The following is a 24,664-nucleotide window of genomic DNA, read 5'->3' on the forward strand; positions in this document are numbered from 1 at the left end:
GTCCACACCAGCGGCAGCGGCTCACACCTGCACACAAAGTGGCTTGGCGGTTCTCTCAGGTACACCTCCTTCTCCGCCGGCTGTCCCTCACTACCAAGTCCCAACTTGCAGAGTCAGGCCTAGGAGCCCTTCAGAGGGGCACTGCCCCCCGAGAGTATTTCAGGCCTGAGAACACATACACTCAGCTGGATCCGTGGGTTCCTCTCGGGACTATTGAGCTGTGCAAATTCCGGCTATTTATTTACGCCGCAGCCCCCACGACATGCGCTTTCCTCCCCCACGTTCTGTCATGAAAGCGGGCAGGCAGTCTGGTGAGTTCCAACAGTAGGCATTTTTGGAAAACTTTCCAAGTTCCGTGGGAGTGATGTGGTGACTACCGACCGCTTGCTGGCAAGCGGCCGCAGCCCAGCAACAGTGATGGCCACGCGACAGTGTCTGCCCAGCGCACCTGCCAGCCCTCCTGGGACCTCCCACCGGGCAGGCAGCTTGACCAGTCAGAGCTGCGTCGGGGCGCCCACCCCGTGGGTGAGGGTGCCTGCTCCCGCTCACGGATAGCTCTCTGGATTAAACGGCACAGTTGTTTCCCACTTAAAAAAAAAATCCTGTGTACTTTCGTTCAGTGGCATCACAGGCTGAAAGCTTTGGCTTGTCTGACAGCACACACACTAGGCCTTAACCACTGGGATGTATGTCCAGTGCCCTGTCCTGCACAGGGAGCAGGGAAGGCTCGCGCCAGGCACAGGGAGAATTGACCTGATGACGAGAAGGTGTAAGAGTCACATCTGAATAGACTGACGGGGGTGGGGATGCTGTTTACACCCCACTCAGCTCCCAGGTTGCTCTGTTTAGGATGGTGTCTGCTTGAGAAGAGGTTGCAGCCTTTTCCAATTTAGCTTTCCGGATGGGCCACTTGACTGACCCATGCTAACTCGCACCTTTTGCATTTCTTCATATATATATTTACCTTTATTAACTTTTAGTTTAAGCTTGATTTACGCCCGAGCCACACGTTGTTGTTTCTTCGGTTTCTCTGGGCTCTCTGTGTCTTCTGTGCAGCCTCTTCCGGTTTAGCACGAGTGGTGGTCCTTTCCCTAAGATCGTGTCCTTCAGTGCCGCAGGGGAGCTCCTGCAGGGGTCCATGCGACCGTGAATTCCGTGAGTCCCCCGGTGCATCTTGGGAACCTGGTTCACCTGGATGTGTTCAATGACTCTGGTCTCCACATCTAAACCTTTACATTCAGCGTTCCTTTCTGCATTTTTATGCCTGAGGAGCAAAGACCTGGCACTCTTTGTAGGCCGCCGCCACCCACCTCACAGTCTAGCCGGGTCCGCCAACCAAATCTGCCATGGTCATGGCAGAGGGGCACACACTGCGTTTGCAGAGTGACATCTTTCAAATACTTAGTGACTTTCCATATACGCAGACGCTTGAAGCTTGACCTGTTTCACGGGTGTTCTTAAAATGCACCCAACAATTTGACCTGTTGATTGACACACTTTTGTGGGGTTTTCTGGGCCCAGTGAGTAGAGAACCATGCTGGCAGATCACCTCAGGCCAAGGTGGGAAGTGCCTCTGCCCGTCGTCGCCGCTTCTCAGTGCTAAAGTTGGCCGCCACAGTGTGTTTTCCCCACCCAGCCTATGGCTTTCCCAGGCCTCCACCTCTGTGGTGTCACCAAGGAGCTCTGTCTACTCCTCTTTGAAGCTAACAAACCGAACACCAGTTATCCTGACTTGAAGTCTGATGCTTAATGATCCCATGAGTATTTTGTAAGGTTTCCCACAGCGTATTTTCTAGAAATAGATTGCCAGGGCTTTCTTCCTAGGCACCTCTGTGTGCACTTGAACTGTGAACCTGGTGGTTAGGGGCCAAGTGCCTAGCCATCTGCACCCTTCAGGGTTCCTCGTTAGCAAGTAAGACGGTCAAGACATAGCACCTTTGGCTCTGCCCAGAGTGGAGACTCAGGGTGCAGACTGTGCTGGAGGCCGAGGCCTCCCCAGCCAGCCTCACCCTGAGCCTCAGAGCACGGTTTCCCACGAGGTGCCCTTCACTGCCGGGGCTTGGTAAACCTGTGCGCAGTTGCTCTCCAGTCAGCCTGCTCCTCGGGGACTGAGTCTGGTCAGTGTCCTCTGGGGAAATGCCGCTTCTCAGGGGGAGAGGAAGATACGGGGAATCCTGGCTCCGCTAGCCAGCCAGATGGCTTCTGTGATTTGCATGCTACAACGTGCACGCTTTGCGTTGCTGTGCCTCTCGCCACTACAGTGCCCTTTCTGTTTTTAAGGAAAGAAGGATTGTCCAAGTGTGGAAGATGCAAGCAGGCATTTTACTGCAATGTGGAGTGTCAGGTAGGTGCGGGCCATCTGGTAGGGAGGGCCTGATGTCCCCAAAGATCAGGACCCCAGCACCCCCTCTTCCTTAATCCAGCCTTTAGGACCCAGTCTCAGCACCCTCTGGCGGCTCCCGCCAGAAAGCTCAATTGTGGGACAACATTTCAGTCTGCAGCCTGCATGGTGGAGAGCCCTGTTAAGAGACAGAGCAGTCTGTCACCAGAGTTGACAGCTGGGCCCCAAGAACTGCTCTCCAGAATGAAGCTCCTCTGAGACTCGCCTTGGGAAATTCACACTCCTCCGTTGGTCCTGGAGATTGTCCTCATGGTTCCTCTTCGGCACTTCCTATGACCGGCTCCATGGGCTGTGGGCGGAGGCCAGCGAGACTGTACCTGGAGCTTGTTGTGGAGTTGTTGGGAGCATGCCCTATGGCTCTGTGGGTTAGGTATTAGGCTGCTGAACAAACACAGCCTGATGTTCAGAGCTGTCAGCCACTCCACAGGCTTCTGCTTCCAGGAAGGTTTAGTCTTGGAATTGGGCTCATGCTTGTTCCTGTCAATGGTGGACTGAGAGAGAGGATCAGGGGCTTAGAAACCAGTGGATCTTGAGGTGTTTCAGGAGCAGGCCGGCCAGGGAATTCAGTGGTTTGTATTTTTAAGTTAAACATGTCTAGAAAAATTAACCCTTGAAGCCCTACCTTGGTGAACCTTAGTGATCCTTAGAGAAGCAATCCTAGAAAACCAACATAAAATAGTAGGATGTCACTGTCCCAGCCACCCTGCTGTGTGCTGACTCTGAGTGTAGCAAGTCACAAACCTTCTTTCAGGCTCAGCTTCTTCAGGTGAGAACTGGGGAAACAGCGCCCAGCAGCTGATGGGTTATAAGGGCCAAGTGCCAAGAGTAGATATTATAAAACCGTGCAGCTCAGTACAGATATGAAACGCTCAATAATCTTACTGTCACCTACAGTAAGGTAGAATCTCTAAAGTAGCATTCAGGCTGGGCTAAAGCAAAGCTGTATGCAAAGAATAAGCAGCAGACTTCAGATTTAAGGGGCTTTAAAAAATTCTAAACCTAAGCGGAATAGGTAGAGTCTAAGAACATGAGGACAGGAGCGACATGCCTGCTGCAAATGGGTTCCCCTGTTGTGAGGTTTGCTGCACACCCTTCTTCACAGAGTGCTGCGATGCACAGGTGCCTCTGGGCTTCCCCCACAGGTGAGCTGCTATGCTGCTGGCCATTAGGTCCCCCAAGGTGACCTTGTTTTGCAGAAGCATCACATAGAACAGGGCCCCAGGCACCATTCTTCCAGACTTGCTGACTCAGAAAGCTCATTTATTGGTTTGCATAACTGAGTATTCCAACTTGGATGGGCCGGGATGCCAGCCTTTACTTGACAGTGAGCGTTTTGTCAGCCCACACCGTGCCCTTAAACCTCTTGAAGGTTCAAATCACACTGAGAAGACTTGTGAGTAGCAAGGAACCTCGGGGTGGCAAAAGCAGTAGTGTGCTTGCCATGTTCAGAGGCCTTAGCTTGGGTGCGGGCTCATGACGGGGGGTTCCTTCTGCTAGGCACCCTGCCCCTGGACCAGGGCAGCGTCAGCCCTGGAGAGTTCTCTGCCGTTCCATTTGCCCGTGCTGCTGTCAAGTGTCTAGTGCAGAGGTGGGTGGGGGAACCTTTTTTCTACTAAGGGCCCTGTAGATCAGTGTTTCTCAACCTTCCTAATGCCACAACCCTTTCTTTCATACAGTTCCTCGTGTTGTGGTGACCCCCCCCAACCATAACATTATTTTTGTTGCTACTTCATCACTGTCATTTTGCTACCGTTAGAATTGGACGACCCCTGTGATAGGGTCTTTGGCCTGCAGGGGGGGGGGTCGCGACCCACAGGATGAGAACTCCTGTCTTAGAGGCTCTGCTTTAGGATAAAAAGTGGCACACAAAAAGAGCTGAGATGAAGGCCATTGAATGATTCGCCACCTAAGCAACCATTTTCCTCAGCCGCTAGAGGGGTCCTCTTCAGAGCAGGGCCCCACCCACATGCAGCCCTCAAGGGAGGAGGGCCACCGAGCAGGTGTTTGAATTGGAGCATTGGTTGTCAGGTCCAACCCCATGGTTAGAGAAGAAGCTGGTGTCTGGAGCGGACCTGTGCCTGTCCAAGGCCACATAGTGGCAGACTGGGCCTCGGCTTGTACACTCAGCCTCCAGTGCCGTGTGTGTGCGTGTGTGTGTGTGTAAGGAGGGACTGTGTCATTCTCTCAGAGCAGGAGGCGTGGCTCTGATGGATGGAGGTGAAAGGAGGAACCTCTTCTAATGCCTTTCTCTTTGTCAGAAACCGCTCCAAGACTCCAGAGAGACTCGAATTCTTTCCTGAGGGGTTCCTCTTTCCCCAGGACGCCTCGTCCTGGGGAGCTGTAGGCACCGTGCCCACCCCCTCCGGCCGGCCCCGCCCCTCACAGTGCTGTGGGAGTCTGCTGTATTTCATCAGCTGGGTTGTATCCTACTGTGTACACCTCCCTCTCGCTTCACTTGACTCCGTGTGAATCCTGCCAGAGGACAGGTTTCACTTGACAGTGCATAAAAGGGTAAAGGGAGGAACTGTAAAAGAAACGGGGGTTCCTTTATAGCAAGGTGTATTATTTTCTGACTGGTGTGTATTTTACTGAAATCTATTTATTTGTATAAATGTGATTGGAAAGCTAAATGTATATATATATATTGCTCGGTCACGCCGACTAGCTCATTAAATTGCACCGTGGCACGTCAGAGAGGATCGTGTTAGAAAGTCACTATATAGACTTTCTGTCTAGTGCACCCCAGCATTCTGCCCTGTGCCGCAGAACTCTCTGGGGTGCACCTAAGCCTGTAGACAATATGAGGGACCTGGAAAAAGTTCACGAAAAAGGAGACTGAAGGGGTTGTGGGATTTTTGCACACACTTTCTGAAGCCCCTCAGAGAAAGCAAGGATGGACCTGAGTCAGTGGAGGTCCTAGGATTATGAGTTTGCCTTTGAAAGTAGGAAGGAGTTGAGGGAGAGGGAGAAGGGAAGGAAGGGAGGAAAAATGAGGAGCTGATACCAAGGGCTCAAGCAGAAAGAAAATGGTTTGAGAATGATGAGGGCAACAAATATACAAAAGTGCGTGACACAATGGATGGATGTACAGATTGTGATAAGAGTTGTCTGAGCCCCCAGTAAAATGATTTTTAAAAAAGAAAGTCGGAAAGAGCATCCCCCCTGATGGGGTAAAAAGACCAAGTGTGGAAACTAAAGATACAGGGATATTCTAGTTGTGTGTTGTTGTCTGAAAAGGTACCTACATTGTAGGAAATACTCAGTAGATGCTTCTACAACCAAGTCACTGTTACTGGGTGACTAGTGAGGGGGCCTGAGTCATAGGTTCAGTTCTGGTTAAATCAACTTTGGTGTCTTTGGAAGCATCTCATACTTGGACCTCTCTAGCCCCGCCTCCCAAGTGTGTCATGTTGCCGTCAGAGGGGAAAGTGCGTGAACGGTGGGGAATATGAAACACAACGCATGCCCCCAGCCTGGCTTGGCCACGGCGACCTTCTTCCTGAAGGATGCTCAGCAGGGCCCAGCGCCTTTTGCAGTTTTCCTCTTGAAGAAAAGGGCAGTGGCATGTTGGGAATTCTGGGGTATTTCCTTGCCATTCTACATTTTAAGATCTCACATACATACACGAGGGGACTTTGAAAAGTGCATGGAAAATCCCATTCACTTTGCATTCCATCTGAACCTTTTGAAGCCCTCAAGTACAAGTGGACTGTTAGTAGGGTTGTTTGAAAAGCTCCAGGCAAGTGGTAGAGACGCCCAACACTAGAGACGGCCAGTGGAATCTCCTGTAAAGTGCAGCGCCCGGACCAGAAGGGCTGCACATGTGTCTTTAGCAGAAAGATGGAGATCTCCTCTCTCAGTGCTGGAAGGGATGGTGCGCCACGAGACCACGGTGCAGTGTTGTATGCATCTGTAAGCAATCGTGCTCACACACAACACTAAAGTCTCGCAGAGTACATTACTCTGTTGGCCTGGGAATGAGATGTTTAGGAAGAGGATCAGGGGTGCCAGGAATTCTGTGTTTGGCTTTGTTACAGATGTGATGGCCTAAGTTTGTTTATTATAAAAAGCAACACTGAACCTGTGCCCGTTATGGAAACTCCAGGAAATGCGGGAGAGCATCGACCAGGGAGTCACCGAGCAGCTTTTCCTCCGAGGAAAAGCACCACGGCCCCGGGTCTGTGGCTTCCTCGCCCTGCCCAGGCCCATGGGAAAGTGGGCTCCTACTGCGCCGAAACGGCACGAGGGTCCCAGTCAGAGAGGAAGAACAGGTTACATTTTGAAGAAGATAATAGGAAAAGCAAGGGGAAAACTGACACAGGATTTGGAAAGCATAGTTGTAACACAATAAAGCTATTCCTTGGTAGCATTTGTTCCTGTTCATCAGATTAGTCAGAATTCCCCTCCTGCACCTCACCCCACCCCCAGTTTTGTTCAGTCTGGTGGCTTAGTGTTTGCACAGTGGACTGCTCACTCAGCAGTTTGAAACTACAGGAGAACGGCAGGACTTTCTTCTCCCGTAAAGAGTTACAGTCTCACTCCCTGTCTATGGGCTTGCTCCGAGTCAACATCGACTGTGACAGTGGGCTTGATTTGGTCTGCTTTTATCACTTCTGAAGAGCAGAAGGTGGGCAAGTGGCGTCTGTTGGGTTCTCTGAGATACGTCAAGTCTCTCTCTGATAGTTCTTAGTTGTCGTAGAGTAACTTCAGACTCCTGGCTGCCCCACGTGTACTGAGTGGAAGTAACTGTGGCCCAACAGGGTTTTCCAGATAGACGCAGATCGCCAGGCCTTGGTTCTGAGGTGCTTCTGGGTAGGATCAACCCCCAAACGTCAGAGTAGGAGTCCATCGCGAAGCCGTTTGTACCGTCTAGAGACATCACTCTGATCGGAGAAGGTTTTCAAGACAGTTCTGTCACCTGCTGAGCAGCTCTACCAGATACTGGTATACCTTTTTGCTTGACTTTATTTCTGAATCAGAGCTGTGATTTGAGGTGGTGGAGAGGTACCTGTACTTGCCTGGTCCTCTCCTTTTCCTGGCCTTCAGTAAAGAAAGGGAGCATTCCCTGTGAGTGGGTACATTTCCCTGCATGTAATTCGAGTGATTCCACAATGTCTCGGATCCGCCAGCTGTTTGGTCTCACTGCTCCTGTGAGACCATGTCTGATGTTAGATGCTCCTGCCTTTGTCTCATCTTCTGACACAGCCGGGTACTGCTTGAAGGTGCGTCAGCTCCTCACCCTGCCTTGCGGGGTCTGTTGCAAACTTTGTGTAATGAACTAATACCTGTCCAACCATTTTTGAGCAAAGTCCAACCATTTTTGAGCAGCGTGTTCCCAGTATTGCTTTTAGGGAATTTCGGGGATCAGCTGGTGTATGGGAAAGGGGTTCTAGCCAGGACCCTTGAGGTCATATGAATGAATGCCTGCCTGGTCATCCCAGTTTCAGGTTCAGCATTAGTTGGTAGTTCTTCAAGCTTTACATCCGATTATCACTGTTGGAAGGTGTCACATGGTAGACTCAGAATATTGAAATCACTAAAAAATTCTAGGATCATGCAATTTACAACCAAGGGGACAGGCCTGAAGGGACCCAGAGGCCTGCCAGTGTCTCAGAGCAGCCTCGCCAGAGAGAATGCAGGCTTCCTGAGCCCAAACCAGCGTTCCTGCTTAGCAGTACTCGGCTCACCTCCCATCCCTTTGAAGACATAATAATAAACGCTAATAATGTCATTTGTTCTCTAGAGTCACATTGGTTTATATTATTGCGATTGATTCAGTATGTGGATAAATAACAATTGATTGTATTACTGAGCGTTACTGTAATGTTAGGTGCTCGTTTCTTGTAGGAAGGGCCTAGCCGTTGTTAGATACCAAAGCCTGTGCCCGTCATTGAAAATACCTGCAGCTGAAAGGTCCTTCAAGGACAGAGACCGGTCTTAGAGCATAGGTTCCATAGCGCTGCTGTGGGCAGTGGGCCATTTTCAGCAGTTGTTGATTCATCCACCTGCTTCAGCTGTGGGCCCCCTGGTCCTTCAGGTCTCTGCTGCTGCTGCTGTCTTTGCTTTTGTTTGCAGCTGGGTCCGGCCTCCTCTGCAGCCCCTTCTCTCCACCTAGACTTCTGCTCCAGCAGCTCCTCTTCTGTGCTGTGCATATCTGGTTGTTTTCTTTCACGCCCGGTTCTATGCTTGGCGTAGGGTTATTGAACTCTGCAGAGCATCTTGACACAGAACTTGCGCCAAGGGGCTGTGCCACGGGCCTCGCGTCCTTAGACATGGAAGGCAGGGGTAAGGAGCCATTGTCATTTATCCTATGACTGTACGGAGTGCTCCACACATGCCAGGTATTGGTATAGGTCCTCAGGTTACCGGTCTGAATAAAGCATGCTGCATTCTTTGATTTCCATGGTCGGAGGGAGATAGGTATTAAACAAACCGAACCCCCAGAGAGGTAAGCTGTCAGGTGGCGAGAAGCACTGAGAGAACAGGGAAGCAGGGAAAGGAGGGGGGGGGGTGTATGGAGGAAGGGCTGTTTGGGGCGGGTTAGCTTGGCCCAGGTGACACTCATTACCACAGAGGCTTGGAAGAGTGGCCTGGGAGCCATGCGGCTCTCTTGGGGAAGGGACTGACTACTGGCCAGGAAACACAGGTACCAAGGGTTTGAGGCAACAGCATGGTCAGTGTTTTGCAGGCAGCACCGCACGGAGACTGCTGGGGGGAAGTGGCTGTTGAACAGGTTAGCAGCCGGGCCGTGGAGAAGAATGGAGGGGGCCAGGGCCAGGGGACCGGGGCGGCAGTCCTGGTGAGCAGTCAGCAGGGGACTGCTCCAGGGCAGAAAGGTGGCTGCTCAGGAAAGGTCAGCATCTATATAGTGTCTGAGGAAAGAGGGAACCCAGGAGGGTCCAGGTGGGTGGCCTGAGCTGCTACAAGGTTGCGCTTGCCATTTCCCGAGGGGAGGAGGCTGCGTGAAGTACCGCACAAGCCCCAGCTCTTGTGGGAGTAAGCCTAGGGACTCCCAGCACTGTACAGATTGTGCCTTCTGACAAAGGGGTGATTCCTCATCCCTTCCTCACGCTCAGGTATAAATGTCCCACCTCTCCCACCTTCTCTGTCTCCTGTTTTCTCGAGCCCCCATTCCTCTGGCCAACCTGGCTTTGTCAGAGTTGGCAATGACCTCCAAGATCACCAAATCAGCTCACAGCCACCTCACACACCATGTGTCACCAACCCTACCAGAATCGGCCCGCCCTGATCCAGAGGACTCGCTGCCCTTGGCCTTCCACTGTGTGTTCTCTTGGGCTTCCCCATCGCAACTGAGGGAGCCTTTCAGGAATGGGAGCCTGCCGTCCCCTCTTTGCCTGGGCCAGAAAAGCAAACTTCAAGATCTCCGCCAGGAAGGAAGGCGACATCCCATTTTTATCCAATGACTGCTTAGGAAGACCGTGTTCGTGTAACTCGTCCCAGCGTTGCCCTTGCCTGACTCTCTGAGGGTCCCAAGGAAAGCGCTTCTCTGAGCTCTTTTTGTCACCGATGAAATGGAGCTAGTTGCCTCGTAGGTCAGCCCTCACTTATTGCGCGATGTGAGAACAGCCAGACCAGGACTGCAGGGACGGGGCCACGTCAGCAGCAACAGCCCATGTCACTTTACCCGATGCGGCAGGGCGAGACAGGGCATGGAAAGGGGGCTCTGCTTTGGGCAGTAGGAAGGGACTGCTAAAAGCTGTTCTGGGGCAAAAACACAGCAGGGTTTCTCATTTCAACACACTAGATCAGGCCCGAGGCAAGTGTGTTAATCTGGGTACATTAGAGAAACAAATCCACAGAAACTCATATATATAAGTTTTATCAAAAGGGTAAATGCACATTATAAAAGCATCCCAACCCAGTGCTGTCTAAGCCCGTAAGCCCAACATTAGCCCATATGTCCGACACCGATCTACAAAGTCGTCCTCCATCTCACAAAACACACACAGTGGCACCAACTGCAGGAGGAAAGCAGAATCAGTGAGTGTGTACGCATCTCAGCTGGGCTGCTCCAGCACCCGGGGCTACATCTGGGTAGGTCTTTGCGGCTTCTCCTCAGGGATGTCTTGTAGGAAGTGAGCCTTGCCAGCTGAAGCAGGGAACTGGGTAAGGCAGCTGCACCCTGGTCTGATCATCAGAAAGCAAGAGACCAGGGAACTAGAAAGGCAAGGCTCAGGAAGTCATTTCTCTCTGCCCTTCAGTTAATCCCATATGTGTTTTCTCAGCCAGATTGGCACAATAAACCTTAACTATCTCAGCAAGGTTACGCAGCCACATCTGTCTCATAAGATGTTATTTCCTTTCACTGTGGCGAATACCCTCCTGTTCAAAAGGAAACATATTTCTCTTGACCTTAACCAAGGGAACTTACAGCATCCTCTCTTCTCCCGCTTAATTTTCCTGTGTGTTATTTCGTTATTTATTTATTTTCCCCAAAATGATATTTTCCATCTTCCCAGAAAGAAGATTGGCCCATGCACAAGCTGGAATGTTCTCCCATGGTTGTTTTTGGGGAAAACTGGAATCCTTCCGAGGCTGTTAGGCTAACTGCAAGGATTCTGGCCAAACAGGTGAGGAAATGGGCTGGTGTCCATGTGAATTTTCTGTTTTTTCCCCTTGAAAGTTAGAACATGAATATCTGGCCCACAGTGACAGTATCTTATCCTGTGTTCTCTTGACTTGCTTCCTGTGACATCCAGGTGGACGAGGGGAATAAGACGATGGTTGTTTGCCTTACAGTTTAGTCAGGATATCCCCTAGGGTGGACCAGGAATATAGCCACCATGGGGGTGACATTCTGAGCTTTGGGGGTGGAGGGGCAGGGAGACCTTAGTCTTTCAAGGTGTGAAAGACCAGACTCAATAGAGCTTCCTTAGGGAACAGACTAAGCTGAGAGCTGATGCATAGCATTCGCCTTTTTGCTGTGGCAACCATTGTATCCGCCTCCCTGCAGACAATGTCCGGTCCAGGCAGGTGCTCTCTGAATGCCACCACTGTGGCTCAGAGTCACCAAAGTATTCAAGGCCTGCCTGGAGGGTCAGCCGGTGAAAAGGCAGCATTGTTCTGCCCGAAGGAGCAGCAGCGAAGGTGCAGGTCCTTGATAGCTGTTACCGTGAACATATAAGTAGAGCATTTGGACAGACTGAAAGGGTCTGGGGACATGGTGTCACTGGGCCACCATCGGATGTGCTGTCGGGATGAATGAGTTGGGGCGTGATTGGGTGGCCGATCTTCAGCTGTTACTGATAGTGCTATGGTCAGGAACCAAGAGGAACCGGTGTACTTTCCTGAATGGAAATCCTTCGCAGACAAGATGACTTATTAATCTTCTGGAGAGGCCCCCTGTGAACGGAAGATCTCTGCTACACAAAAGAACCCCAGAAAGGTGTTAGCACGAGTAGGGGGGTCTGACTGTGGTGACGAGTTTACACTGGTTTCATTCAGCTTGTGTGGTAATTACTTCTCTGACTAATCGCCCATTTAAATGACAAGGTACCCGGCCATGGTTCATCTCCACAGGACTCCAGTGATTAAAAAAACACCAGGCCATTTGTATTCTAGTGGCTTGCAAAGGATTAGGGGAGACAGGCTACCACACCACCAAGGGGAAGCTTAACATGTTAACTAGGGAGGTGAGTGTGCCCCACGAGACCACCTGTATCCCCAGATTGAATAGCCAGATTACAAAGACACGGCCTCGGGCCAGCTCTTGAGCTCTTGCCTTTGAACTCTTGTCAACACCAAGTTTATTCATGTCCTCAAAGCCTAGCGGGTTGACTATTGTTGGCTCCTCTTGGGGTGTCTAGAACAAAGACGGCCACACGTTTAAAGTGAATCTGGGCTCCCAGGTACAACCAAAAGAGTTCTTTTTGAAACACGGAATTTGAGATCATTTTCTGTCTCCACTTAAAGTGTGAAATGGATGGGGGATTGGTTTTTGTTCCTTTTCAGAAGGAGAGATAATAAATAGGATGGTGGGTCTTCAGACTTAACCCTTTTAAGTCAGGGCCCCCTAGAACGTAGTCTCCCAGCCCTCATTTGTTCCCATAACAAGCATTTCTGAGCCTACTTTGTGCATAGTGTCATCCGCATGCTAGGAGCCCAGGAGAGAACAGGCTTGGGATGGGGTGGGGGTGGGGGGACCCTGTAAAACATTGTGAGCAAGTATATTGGATTTGGATGTCAGGCAAACACTGCCGCAGACCAAGTTGTGGATGTCTTTGGTAGCGTTCTTCATTGAGTAAGATCACTAAATCGATTCTCTCCACCCCCGCCCTGCCTGCCCCCCCCCCCCACGGCTTTAAAAGTAAAAGCTCTACGTTTTACACTCATGGGTCAAATCTGTCTCCGATTTCTTCTCCGATGCCTAGAAAGTCCAGCCAGAGAGGACGCCGTCCGAGAAGATGCTAGCCGTGAAGGAGTTCGAGTCTCGTGAGTCCCCCTGCCCTCGCTGGGGAGCGGCCTGTCCATGGGGGACAGGGCAGCCTGTGCCTCTGGGAGCAGCGCTGCTGTTGTTACTGACTGGTGCTCCCTTTGGCTCACACACCCTTTGAACAATGAGTTTGACGCCTTTTCCTGGTGTGTCAGGATGACCAGGAAGTAATCGAGGGGGTGGTAGCAACTCACAAGATGGAATACTGCATCCCGGGCCATCCCGCACTGGCTGCTCCGGCTGGCTGCATATTTTGGGATCTGTGCCATGCTGCAGTGCTGTAAACAGCTGAGGCCCTTCTTGGAAAGCACTACATCAGGGGCTGCCCACTTGCTTGACTACAACACAGATCCCAGGGCCACCTTGGGGTGCTGGACCAGGCTTAGGCTGGCTGCCAGTCACCGGTGCTCCTTCTTGACCACGGTTGCTGGGCAGCTGAGTTTCTGTGGCTGGGGTGACTTCTGGCTGCCGGAGGGAGGAGAGAATGGGCTCCTTGCAGCAGGATCTGCCCTAGTCCAGTGCTTTGGGGGTATCCTCTTGGGCAGTAACCGGAGTAAGAGAAACTGAGGGTTTCTCCCTGACGCATGACCGATGGGCTTGTGTGTGCACAGATCTGGATAAGCTGGATAACGAGAAGAGGGACTTGATCCAGAGCGACATTGCCGCTCTCCACCACTTTTACTCCAAGCACCTCGAGTTTCCGGCCACAGAGAACCTCGTGGTGCTTTTTGCACAGGTAAGGATGCCAGCCTGAGGCCCCGCTTCCTTGAGCCTCTCCCTCTCTGAGCCCCAGCCCGACTCCCGCTGACTGAAGAGGAATGGAGATAGGAAGGCATCCGCTTGATGACAAGGCTCTTGACCCGCCTGGCCCTGCTTGCCACTGACGTGCTAGGTGATCTCCGGCAGAGCCACATCTTCCCGGGGCCGGTCCTCCCGGCCGAGTTGAGCACCGACAGGTTGCCTCTGGCTCAGAAAGTTTGTGGAGACAAATGACTGGTCACAGGGTTACCCATGGAAGGCAAAAATGCTCTGATGGTTGAGGGGAGGGGAGGAGAGGGAAAGTCACAAAGCTGGATTATAGACACATGTTAGTTTAGGAGATGGGAAGGGGGTGACTACACAGTATCTGTCACTAAATTAAAGAACGACTCAGGAGTTACAGACCCCACAACAGCAACCCAGCGCTGTGGGAAGGACGGGCGAGTACACATGGGTGTGTGCGCAGACAGGCAAGATGCCCAAGAGGGAAGAGGCAAGAAGTTTCAAGACCGTACCAGTGTGTGGCAGGTGATACTTCTACGAACTTAGTATTGCATGCTGTAGACCTATCCGTCTATGTAATAGAGCAGAATGGGGCGATGCTTTGGTAACGTCTTAGCAAGAACCAAGCACTGGGGTTTGGGATGCTGGAGACTAGTCACAGGGACCCTCCAAGCCAGTTGACAGAATACATGCAGACACTGCCCCATTCTACATTGGTGAGCAGGATTGGAATGTTCAGAGCTTGCCAGCAGATGCCTCAGGTGAGAGAGATACTATTAGTCTCTCTCCGCCCAGAGCAGAGAAAAGTGAAGAAAATTAGTTCACGTGAAGTTTGATCTCCCTCGACCTGAGACCAGAAGAACTAGATGGTGCCTGGCTCCCACTGCCTACTGCTTTTAGAGTGATCACATGAGAGGGTCCTGGGCAGTGGGAGGAAAATGTGGAATGAAACTCGGCGTATGCGACTGGTAGAAGTCCCCAAGACGGTGGCTCTGGATCACCGTTCACTTCTGGAAAAGAGCTCACCCTGATTGCTTAAGTTTCAGCCCAGCCATAAGGCATGTGGTGAACAGTAGCAACCAACCATAAGTGATAAGAGGGCAGCGTTTGCCCAAGGCCACAGCTCAGAAGTCAGGGAGGGGACGCGGAACAGTAGCAAGGAAGTGGGCTCAGTGGGTGGTACCACGCCACGGGGACGGCGATCAGCGAGATGAGAAAACGCTTATTTATTGTTGAATGGAAAATTGATCTGCTCTGTAAGCCTTCACCCAGCTTACAATAAAAAACCTAAACCGAACACAAATAAGTGGCTAGTGTAACACAGGACTATTTCCTATTTCTTATAAAAAGCATTGCCATGGAGTCGATTCTAACCAAGGGCGATGCCAGTGCTCCAGCTCAGAACTGCCCCTGGAGGTGTCCCTGGCGAACTCACAGGCTGCTGTTGTGCGAATGCCAGCCACCAGCCTCCAGACCGGTGGTTCTCAGCTTCCTCAGGCCACCACCCGTTCGTACAGTTCCTCATGTGGTAGTGACCCCCCAACCATAACATCATTTTCATTACTGCTTCATCACTGTTTTGCTACTGTTATGAATCGTGTCACTCCTGTGAAAGGATCGTTCGACCCCCAAAGGGGTCGCGGCCCACAGGTTGAGGACCACTGCTCTAGACTAATAGCCGTGTGCAAACCATTTGTGCCACCCAGGGGCCCAAAGGAAAACACTGCTGGCCAGTCAGCCCTCTGAAGGGATCCAGGAGCCCTGGAAGCACTGCGGCTCGGGTGTCGGGCGGTTTGCTAACCACAAGGTTCAGATCGACCCCTCTGCTCCCCAGGGGAGAGACGCGGCAGTCTGTAAAGATTTCCTCTTGGAAACCTGAGGGCACAGCTCTGCTCTGCTCTGTGCCATGAGGTCGTGATGAGGTGGAATCAACTTGACAGCATTGGGTTTGGTTGTTGTACTTAATGTGCATTGTTGATTCCTTCACACTGAACTCGGGCCAGCAACACCACAACGAAATACCAGGCTGAAGCGTATCTAACACACATGCTCCCCACAAGACACAACACAGCCTTCCTGAACGCAGGAACTCTAGCCGGGCTTCAGCTCTGCAATTGGGGATCAACTCAAGCAAGTATGACGATCAGCACAAAGCCCCAAAAAGGGTGTAACGTGTGGCACTTGGCAGACTGAGAAGGATGCTGGTTCATCCTGAGAGCTGAAGCAAGGCACAGTGTTGCCTGGCTTACCCTCAGCCGCAAACGTGCCGTGTGGGTCGATTTTGGAGTGACAAATGCAATTTAGCAAGTGGGTGCATTTCCCAACGAGCCCTAGTTCAGCTGGTGCAGCTGTTTGAGCACCTGGATGCTGACCTAAAGTTTGGTGATTTTGAACGGATGGAGCAGTGGAAGAAAGACCTGGCAAACCACTCACCTGAAGACGGCAGCCAGGCACAGCTGGAGGGGCGGCTCTGCTCTTGCCTCTTCAGGGGCTATGAGTCGGGGTCCACGTGATGGCACCCAGTAAAGACAACAGCCATTGTTGAATTCACAGATAAGGTATCAATGAACTAGGAACATTGGCTGCCGTTACTTTGTAGGTTTGATAGTTTCATGTGTCAAATTACCATATCCATACGTAAACTGCTAAGGAGCCCTTGCCTATCTTCAGCAGGACACTGGGAACAAACCAGATCTCCACGCCCATTCTGATGCTCCTTGCTGCTGTACAGCCGCAGCCCTGCCCCCTGGGTCATGGGCGGGTGTTGTGGGTTCACTGTGGCCCCACAGCAGCTGGCAGCACAAGGTGACTGCCCTCCCCCTCCGACAGCGTCGAGGTGCGTTTTCATCACCGGGAACGTGTGCATGCCCGGGGAGTGTATTTTTGTGTGCAGCCTCCATCCAGTCTAAATGCTAATTACGACAATAGCTGTAGCAAGGCACTTACGCCTGATTGGACTGAAAGAGAGGGGCTATGGCCCATGCATCTTCCTTAATTTGCAAGTTCACTTTCCCCTCTAGGGATATCTCAAAGGAAAGGGAAGCTGGCACGCAAATTGCTATGCAATTTGCCTTAAACACCATCCCGCCTCCCGAAAAGGAGCAGTACTGACACTTGCTCTTATAGAAGTCTTTGCTTATGAACACACACACACACACACACACACACACACACACACGGTGCGTGCACACACACTCTTCCAGAGTAAGAAGAGGAAGGAAAGGCAGGAAATGGATTGATATTCATGGAGCCTTCAAATCTGAATTTAGAGTCAGAGAACTGACGCAGGGGGATTGACCCAGGGCGAAGGAGACCAGGAAACACAAGAGTCATCCCTATCCCCTCACCCCCTGACCCCAGAGGTGATCAGAGGCTGACTATACCTAGGTCAGTTTTGAAAATTGTCAAGATATTGTTTTCTCCATTCTGCAAATATTTCTCATCATGTGAGGGGCACCGGACACTCCTGAACCATCCCAGTACCCATTGAGACCATAGACATTAACGGGAAGCCAGTCCCCGGTGAAGGTCTTCATATTTGGTAACGTGGAGGGCTAGTGAGAAAAAGGAAGATCATGGTGAGAGGGACCGACACAGGCCTGCAGCCTTGACCTCAACCCTGGCAGTTGTGAGGATGGTGCAAGACCAAGGAAGGGGTGGTCCGTACACTGGCATGGAGGGTTACTTTGAGTTGGAGCTGGTTGATGGCACCCAGCCCCTGTAAGGGATACTTGACACTCCAGTAAACCTTATTAAGTTTTAGTTTACTCTCACCTAGTGTTGGTTGTTGGTCCTTGGCTAATAATCAAAAACCAAACTCTGCCTTCGAGTCAACTCTCACTCACAGTGACCCCGTAGGACAGAGTAGAACCGCCCCTGTGGGTTTCCACGACTGTGAATCTTTACAGGAGTAGTAAACCTCATCTTTCTCCTTTGTAGTAGCTAGTGGTTTCAAACTACTGACCTTGCAGGTAGCAGCTTAACGTACAACCCACTATGCCATTAGGGCTCCTCCACTGATTAATACCCTGAACACGGAATAGGTCAGCTTACTTGGAGTTGGCAAAAGGCTAATTAATATGATACATCTTTTATGTAGAAATGCTCAACTACTTCAGGATTTCAAAGGCTGTGAATTGTTTTACTACGAACCTGTGATAGCCCTTCCTCTTTCCTCGTTTTATATTGAATTGTAAGTACTGCAGGTCAGATCCATCATGGCCCTTATTTTTACATATGTGGAGGTCTTCCAGCGTAGCCATTGGCCAGTTAGTTTTAAGTGAAATTGAGCCACATGAACGCTGAGTTGACCTGAAACATGGAATAGCATGGAATAGCATGACAGGAGCAAGCCTGGCTGTCAGGATGTCCAGTTTTAATTCTGACCCTTGTTCTGCCCTGTTAACGTGGCCTTGAACAGAACATTTAGTCATCCAAGCCTCCTACGCCTCGGCTTCTATAGCTGCAAAGTGAGTGATAGGACGCCCGTGGCGGAATGCGGCAGGTTTAGAAGATGGTGAGTGTGCAGACCCTCGCCTAGTATCCGGCCTGAAGTGCCTCCTTAGCGAATGCTGCTCTAGGAAGCCCATCTGTTGACCTGAAACAGACTAACGGGTTGTTTCCTGGTGTGACCGGAGAGGCTCCTAGTCCGTCTTCTGTGCAGTCTCTGGCTTTGTGACCTGTGCGAGTCACTGCTCCTCCCTGGACCTTGGTGGCAACATCTAATATGTGAAGAGGGAAGAGCTGCCCAGTTCTCAGGTGCCAGATAACCTGTGGAGAACACCTCTTGGTGCTTCCCAGGAGGCACGTGTCCCCCGCAGGCACCGGTTATAGCCAGTTCATCTTTCTGGCCATGCGGCCTGGCCACGCGAGGGCTCACCGAGGCTCACCCTGAGTGTCAGTGTCCAGTGTGAATGTCCAGAGTGGTATAGAAGTTGGGGATGTCCAAGTTTGTACCTTCAGTCTCAGCCCCCTTAACTCCAAGCTGGGTGATCACAGTGGGGAAGTTGGAGCCCGTGGTACCCTGTGCTGTGACACTTTCTTTCAAAGGATGGGCGAGTGGCAGGAGGCGGATTTGGCTGAGATTCGGACCACAGGGCCTCAGTTCCTTACTTCAAGCCCTTGGTCACTCTGTCTCTGGGGTCAGGGGGGCGGGAAGTCACTAGATAGGTTGATGAGGGCTTCGTGTGACACTGGATTGAGTGACTCCTTTTTCGCTCAAGGGGAGAAAACTGAGGACCAAGGGATTCAATAACAATCTCAAAACCTGTGGCATCCTGGGAACTAGATGTCAAGTACCCATGAAGCCCTGTGGGTCTAGGTAGCATTCTTGGACCACTGTAGGTAGTTGAGTAGGTAGGACCGACTAAAGCGGGCGTCCTCAAACTACAGCCCGTGGGCCACATGTGGCCCACAGGGTGTTATTGCCCCGTTTGTTTTTTCCTTCAAAAGAAGGTATGTGCAGTGTGCATAGGAATTTGTTCATAGTTTGTTTGTTTTTTATAGTCCAGTCCTCCAATGGGTCTGAGGGACAGTGAACTGGCCCCCTGTTTAAAAAGTTTGAGGACCCCTGGGCTAAAGAGTCCCAATCGCATCCACTGCCTTGATTGGATTCTGACTCTTCACTACCTTATATAGCATTGTTTCTCAGATTGGGTGATTACCGCCCCCTGGAGGTGCTGCAATGCTTCAAGTTGACTGCAAGCACAGATACCCACACTTTACTCTGCATTGAGGGCTACAGTACAAAGGTTTTTAGCTGTCTGAGGGACACTTGGGCAACTTTTTGTTTTCTGAACGGGGAACCCGTGCTTTTCAGGGTGTGCGATATTTGTGTGAGCAGACAGCCGCATCATTCTCTCATAGAACGACTGGTGGGTTTAAACCACCAACGTCGCAGGTTAGCGACCCGATGCTTAACCCACACTGCCACTTCCAGCCTTCATTGCATGTGTTCATTAATTCACACCTGGGCCAGAGGGCCAGGTTGTTTGTACAAAGTTATACCATGGCCAAAAAAAGAAAGACTGCAAATCACTAAACCAGCACATCTTCCTGGTTTACTTGTTAAAGGGCCAAGTCAGTGAAATGATTCTATCCCAGAGAGGAGCTTCACTCACCTTTCTCTTCTGTCTCTCTCTCCCTCTCCCCCTGCAGGTTAACTGCAATGGCTTCACAATTGAAGACGATGAACTCTCTCATTTGGGATCAGCAATATTTCCGGAGTAGGCTGAGTTTGACTTCGTTCCTCTTCTTTTTCACTAATTTAACACTAATTTGATTTTTTTGATATTTAAATAACCCACCTACCTGCATGTGGCAGGCATGACACACTCCAAGTGCATTAAGACACCTTTTTAAATTCTGCCAGATTTCAAAATATTTCCCCTACACTTAAGGCTCTGAAGGGAGTAGTTAAGAGAAGAGTTGCTTGTTAAGCCCCTCCGGGCAGCGAGCTGTTATCAGAGAACATTTTACAGTGCGCATAGAAGAAGCAGCCTGTGTCCTGCTGAGAAATGTGCTTTCTGCATATCTGTGGTTCTGGAAGTGTTTGGGTTTCTTTGTAGTCAAAGTGAAGCATTAATTGCCAACCAAGAGTTGGCCACAGGCTGGTATAAAGCATCCATGAGCTGCGTCTCCATCTCTCCCTTTTGAAAATCACCAGCACAATTTGGAGGAGGGTAATGGACTTGGAGTGAATTTTCAAAGCGCTGTAGGCCTTTCTCTCTCTCAGCTCCAGGAGGACTCAACACAGTTCCTGAACGGCTAGCCACTTGGCACACGGGGATCTCAGCGGCTGTGGCGGGAGTGGAGGGAGAAGTAGGTCTGGCCATGTGCCAGGTGCACGCTGCGGAGTCCACTCCTGTCAGAGCCATCCTGTGCTCTGTCTGTGAAGTGGGGCTTGATTCCAGGGGCCTGGGTGCTTCCACATTGCTCCTCCGGGCCTCCAGACGCAAACCCTCACTTCATCGATGGAGTGCAGAAGCCCTTCCCTTCCAAGCCCCCACGTGATGCTTGCGCGGCACTGGGGCACTGGTGCCACCTGCACCCTGCTGCGTCCCGGTGCTGCAGGAGCCGCCTGAGGTGGGAGTGGGTGTAGGTCCTGCCTCACTGCTGGGCGATGTGTGGGGAAGCCTGTGCTCCTAGTGTGGGTGTTGGTTCTGCCCAGCCTGAGAGGCAGGTGTCCCGAGCCATGTGACGTGAGCAGCTACTCGGGAGAACAAAAAGACACTCGCGTCCTCTTACTGCCTTTGGGAGGCCCAAATGGTGTCTGCTGTTGGAGTCCTGAGGGAAAGGAAAATGGTGTTTTGGGTAGGGAAACTCCTTGAGATTTTTGCCTCCGGGACAAAAGGAAAGTGTGAAAGATTGTGGCAGACACCCCCCTCCTTGTAGAGAGCCCGCAGGGCCACCCCGGGGCCTGTGACAGACGTAGGGGAGGGCTCTGCTCGAGGCGGTGATTGTCGGGGTGTGCTGGCGCAGGCAGAACAACACTGGGCCGGAAGCTGGTAACATCGGAGAACACAGATTCTCTCGCTCAGTCTGGAAACTGAGTCCAAATCCAGGGCTTGTCAGGAGATCCTTCCATGCCGCCTGAGCCTTGCATGTCTTTTCTCTGCTTTTTACCCAGCCCACCTACTCGTATCTTACCGATGGCAGTGGTGGCAGACCTTCAGCCCTTTTGGCGGGGATACAGTTCACTTCATGGCAGTATCTTACAGGATATAGGTCGGCCATGAGTCTTGAGCAGGAGTTGGTTTCTACCTTTGGTCTCACTGTATTTCCTGATTTCCTTAGGGAGACGCCTGGGAGTGTCTCAAAATGATGCACTTCCGGATTCCTCCATAACGTGGTCCAGGCATCTGCTATCCCTCAAACTGCCCTCTCAGTACCCGACTGACGGGTCTTCCCTCAGCCAGTTGCCCCTGTGACACGTGCCAGGCAGCTGGGTGTGCCACAGCGCAGGTCCTCAAGGACGGAGGCAGGGAAGTTGCTCCTTGTCTGTCCAGGCCTAGAGCTGGAGGTGGGCCACTCTGCCCTCCTGCAGTTGTCCACGGAATTAGTGCCCCTTCAAATCTTGGCAGCCGGCTCTTGGCCAGGCTCAGCCACCCCCTTGCTGTTTTGCTTTCTAGCGACAAGCCTGCGAGGGCTTAGGCTGCTGAAGCATCAGGGTGGTGACACGGGCCACCACGCAGTGGCATGCATGGATGTGCCAGCCGCAGGAGCACGAGCCCCCATTCCCAACAGCTTTAATTGGGGAAAAATCCTTCTGGGCTGAAATCACATGGGCATTGTGATTTCAAAGACCGCATTTTCAGAGATCAAGCACTTTTTCCCTGTAGTTTAGAAATTTTTGTTCTCGGAACTTTGACCTTGATATAATCAGAAAGCTCAAAGCCCTCGCATAGGCGAATCTCTCTGTCCTCCCTGCCATCCCTGAAAAGCAAGCGGCGACAGCAGGGACAGTAATGTCCCAATTTTCCAGATGAGGAAATTGAGGTGCTGGGAGCCCCCCGGTGGGCTTCGGCAGGGGGAGCAATGGGAAGGGGAGCCCACGCCGTCCAAGGAGCCCCTGGTGGCGACTTACTGGCATCTGAAGAAAGCCCGCGTGGGCTGAATCACCCTCGCGGATCACTGCTTGGAAGCCAGCGTCGGGTGAAGGCGCAGTTTGCTGCGGGCTTGGGCTTTCTGACGAACATCTCACAGGAAAGAACTTGCGGGAGGTTTCGTTGCGGGTGGTCTGTGCCTCAGGCGCCACTGTTTTTAGTGTGGATTTCACTTGTCAGTGTGGTCGAAAGTGGTTGTTTGTGGCCCCCGGGCAGCCTGGTCTACCTTCTGAGGCCCCTCTGTGCCAGTCTTTCCCGGGTAGTCCTGCCCTGATCAGCACTGGCCTTACCTTAAAGGCTGAGTGACGCTGCTAAAGGTTAAGATGGTAGATGCATTCAGAATACGGCGGCCAACGAGCCGGCTCCCCCCCCCCCCCACGTTTTGAGGAGGGGGAAAAAATAAAACTGCTCTAACTTACAACAAGCGAGCAGCCAAGCGGAGTAATGGCATAAACAGCGTCCCTCCCTCGCTGAGAAAGGGTTTTTTCCTTCTCCTGATTGACAGCGTTGCATTGATGAACCATAGCTGTTGCCCCAACGTGATTGTGACCTACAAGGGGACCCTGGCAGAGGTGAGAGCCGTGCAGGAAATCAGTCCAGGAGAGGAGGTGAGTGCGTGGCTGCAGATGGCGGTGGCAGGCCGTCTGTGCAGTGTCACTCAGTCCCCAGGCGCTCCAGGGGGCTGGTGGCCACGTGTGGCCTGTCTGGGGGCAGGGCTTCCATCTGGTGCCCACCAGTCCTTGTCTGGCGGAGAAGCACCCGGAGAGAGTAAATGCGATTGAGCTAAATAAGAACGGGTCTAGAGGTTTGCAAAGGAAGGAGGTGGGCGAAATGAAGCGTCCGATTCTCTCTGGTGTGTGTGACTTCCATCGCTGAACGAATGAGTCAAGTTTCGTTTGGGCTTTCTAGTAGAGAGTGCCCCTCCTCTGCCAAGACCGGTCAAAGGCAACCCTCTTTCAAAGAGCGCACAAGGGCCCAGGTGCTGCTGCTGAGGAGCTCCGGCTGACACGTGACCGTTTGGTGGCGTGTCTGTCCCCCACGTGGACATAGCGCCCTTTCCCACGCTTCAGAAATGCCGTTGAGGGGCCAGGTGGGCGCTCAGGTGGGGAGAGCAGGTCTGGTCTGTGGGCCAGAGGCCCCTGAACCAACTGCCATCCACTGGCCTCTGGCCCTCGGTGGCCTCCTGTGCGCCCGCGCCGCTCTGGACGCAGTGAAGCCGAGCAGCACACTCCCAGCTGTGTTCCACGGATTCCCAGGGAGCGCCCTCACCCCACTGGCTGCCCGCGCCCTGCCCAGTGAATGGTGCCGCCTCAGCAAGAAGCGCCCGTGTCTGTCACCCAGTCCTTGCGGTGACCACAGGGACTCTGGCTGCTGTAGAAGACATGCCTCCTCCCGGAAGGCCTGCCCGGCACGTGCTGTTTGTATGCCATGTGCAGTGGTCTCCCCAGCAAGCCACACGCACGCCTTGCAGAGAGCGCTTCCCTGTTGTAGCGGGGACATGATTCTGAGGTGCGTGTGGGCGTGAGGCAGTATTAATGTCGCCGTCCCTGTGTGCAGTGGTCGATGCGGTGACCTCTGCGCGGTCAGTTGCTCTCTGGCCCACCGTGAGCTGGGGCCAGACCTACGTTGGTTTAGTGCAGGTTGTGGGTTGCACCCTTTGCCAAATTGCTCATGAGGAGGCCTCCAGCCCCCTCTGCCCCCATGCCGGGTCCGGGTGTCTGGGTTGCTGGGTGTCTTGTAGAAACTGCCCATGCTTACTTCTTTCTTTCTCACCCAGACTGCTCCATTCTGTTAGAATGTAAGCCGCCAGCCACCCCTGCCTCTAGAGCTGCCTGCAAGAGGGCGGAGTGGTTGGTCCCTTAGACTGGCTCCTGCAGGCCAGCCACACTGGAGTGGCCTCTGTCGCCATCTTCTGGGCCCTTCTGGTGTTGCACTGCGTGCCCTTCAGTCACCGTGGAGGAGGAAATGGGGCAGGTCCCTGCCATGGGAGGCCCCTTGGCTTCTGTTCATGCCTGCCACCCTGCCCTCGGGCACACATCAGAAATGCGGTCATGAGCACCAGAACTTAAGACCGTCACTTGCCCTTGAGAGAGAAGGGAATCCTTTGCCCAGGGCGGCGGAGTGAGCCTTGCGGGTGCTGGGAGTGGGGAGAGCTTGGCTGACCCACAGGCTCCCAGCCCTGTGCCTGGCAGTGCCTGGCCATGCCCGGAGTGGCGGCTGTTTCAGTCCATCTGTTCAGTCAGACGTGCGCCTGGTTGTGGGATGATCAGCAGGCGTGGGCGTAGGGAGTAGGTAATGGGTAGTCAAGTGCTGGTCTCCTCCATATGCTTTGTGCCCGAGGTATAGACCCGGGTGGAGAGGAGTGGAGAGGGAAGCCCAAAGGCAGGGCTTTTCTGAGTTCTGTGGCCCAGCTAGAGGGGCCCGGAGCTCGCCCTGGGGTAAGGG

The 24,664-nt window shown here is 52.4% G+C and overlaps 1 protein-coding gene across 2 annotated transcripts in view; it reads left to right on the plus strand.

Annotated features, from left to right (window-relative positions):
- Positions 1-24,664, plus strand: part of SMYD2 (SET and MYND domain containing 2) — a 58,162-nt gene that overhangs the window by 24,505 nt on the left and 8,993 nt on the right. Inside the window, exons 2-7 of one of the 2 annotated variants that reach the window (XM_075530301.1) lie at positions 2,281-2,344; positions 10,882-10,992; positions 12,793-12,853; positions 13,466-13,590; positions 19,773-19,840; positions 22,725-22,827. In XM_075530301.1, the coding sequence (XP_075386416.1) occupies positions 2,281-2,344; positions 10,882-10,992; positions 12,793-12,853; positions 13,466-13,590; positions 19,773-19,840; positions 22,725-22,827 (532 nt within the window). The remainder of the gene's footprint in view (positions 1-2,280; positions 2,345-10,881; positions 10,993-12,792; positions 12,854-13,465; positions 13,591-19,772; positions 19,841-22,724; positions 22,828-24,664) is intronic. The other variant, XM_075530311.1, reaches the window with a different exon arrangement.

The sequence above is a fragment of the Tenrec ecaudatus genome, chromosome 1, assembly GCF_050624435.1.
Source record: "Tenrec ecaudatus isolate mTenEca1 chromosome 1, mTenEca1.hap1, whole genome shotgun sequence".
In the NCBI taxonomy this organism is placed as follows: domain Eukaryota; kingdom Metazoa; phylum Chordata; class Mammalia; order Afrosoricida; family Tenrecidae; genus Tenrec; species Tenrec ecaudatus.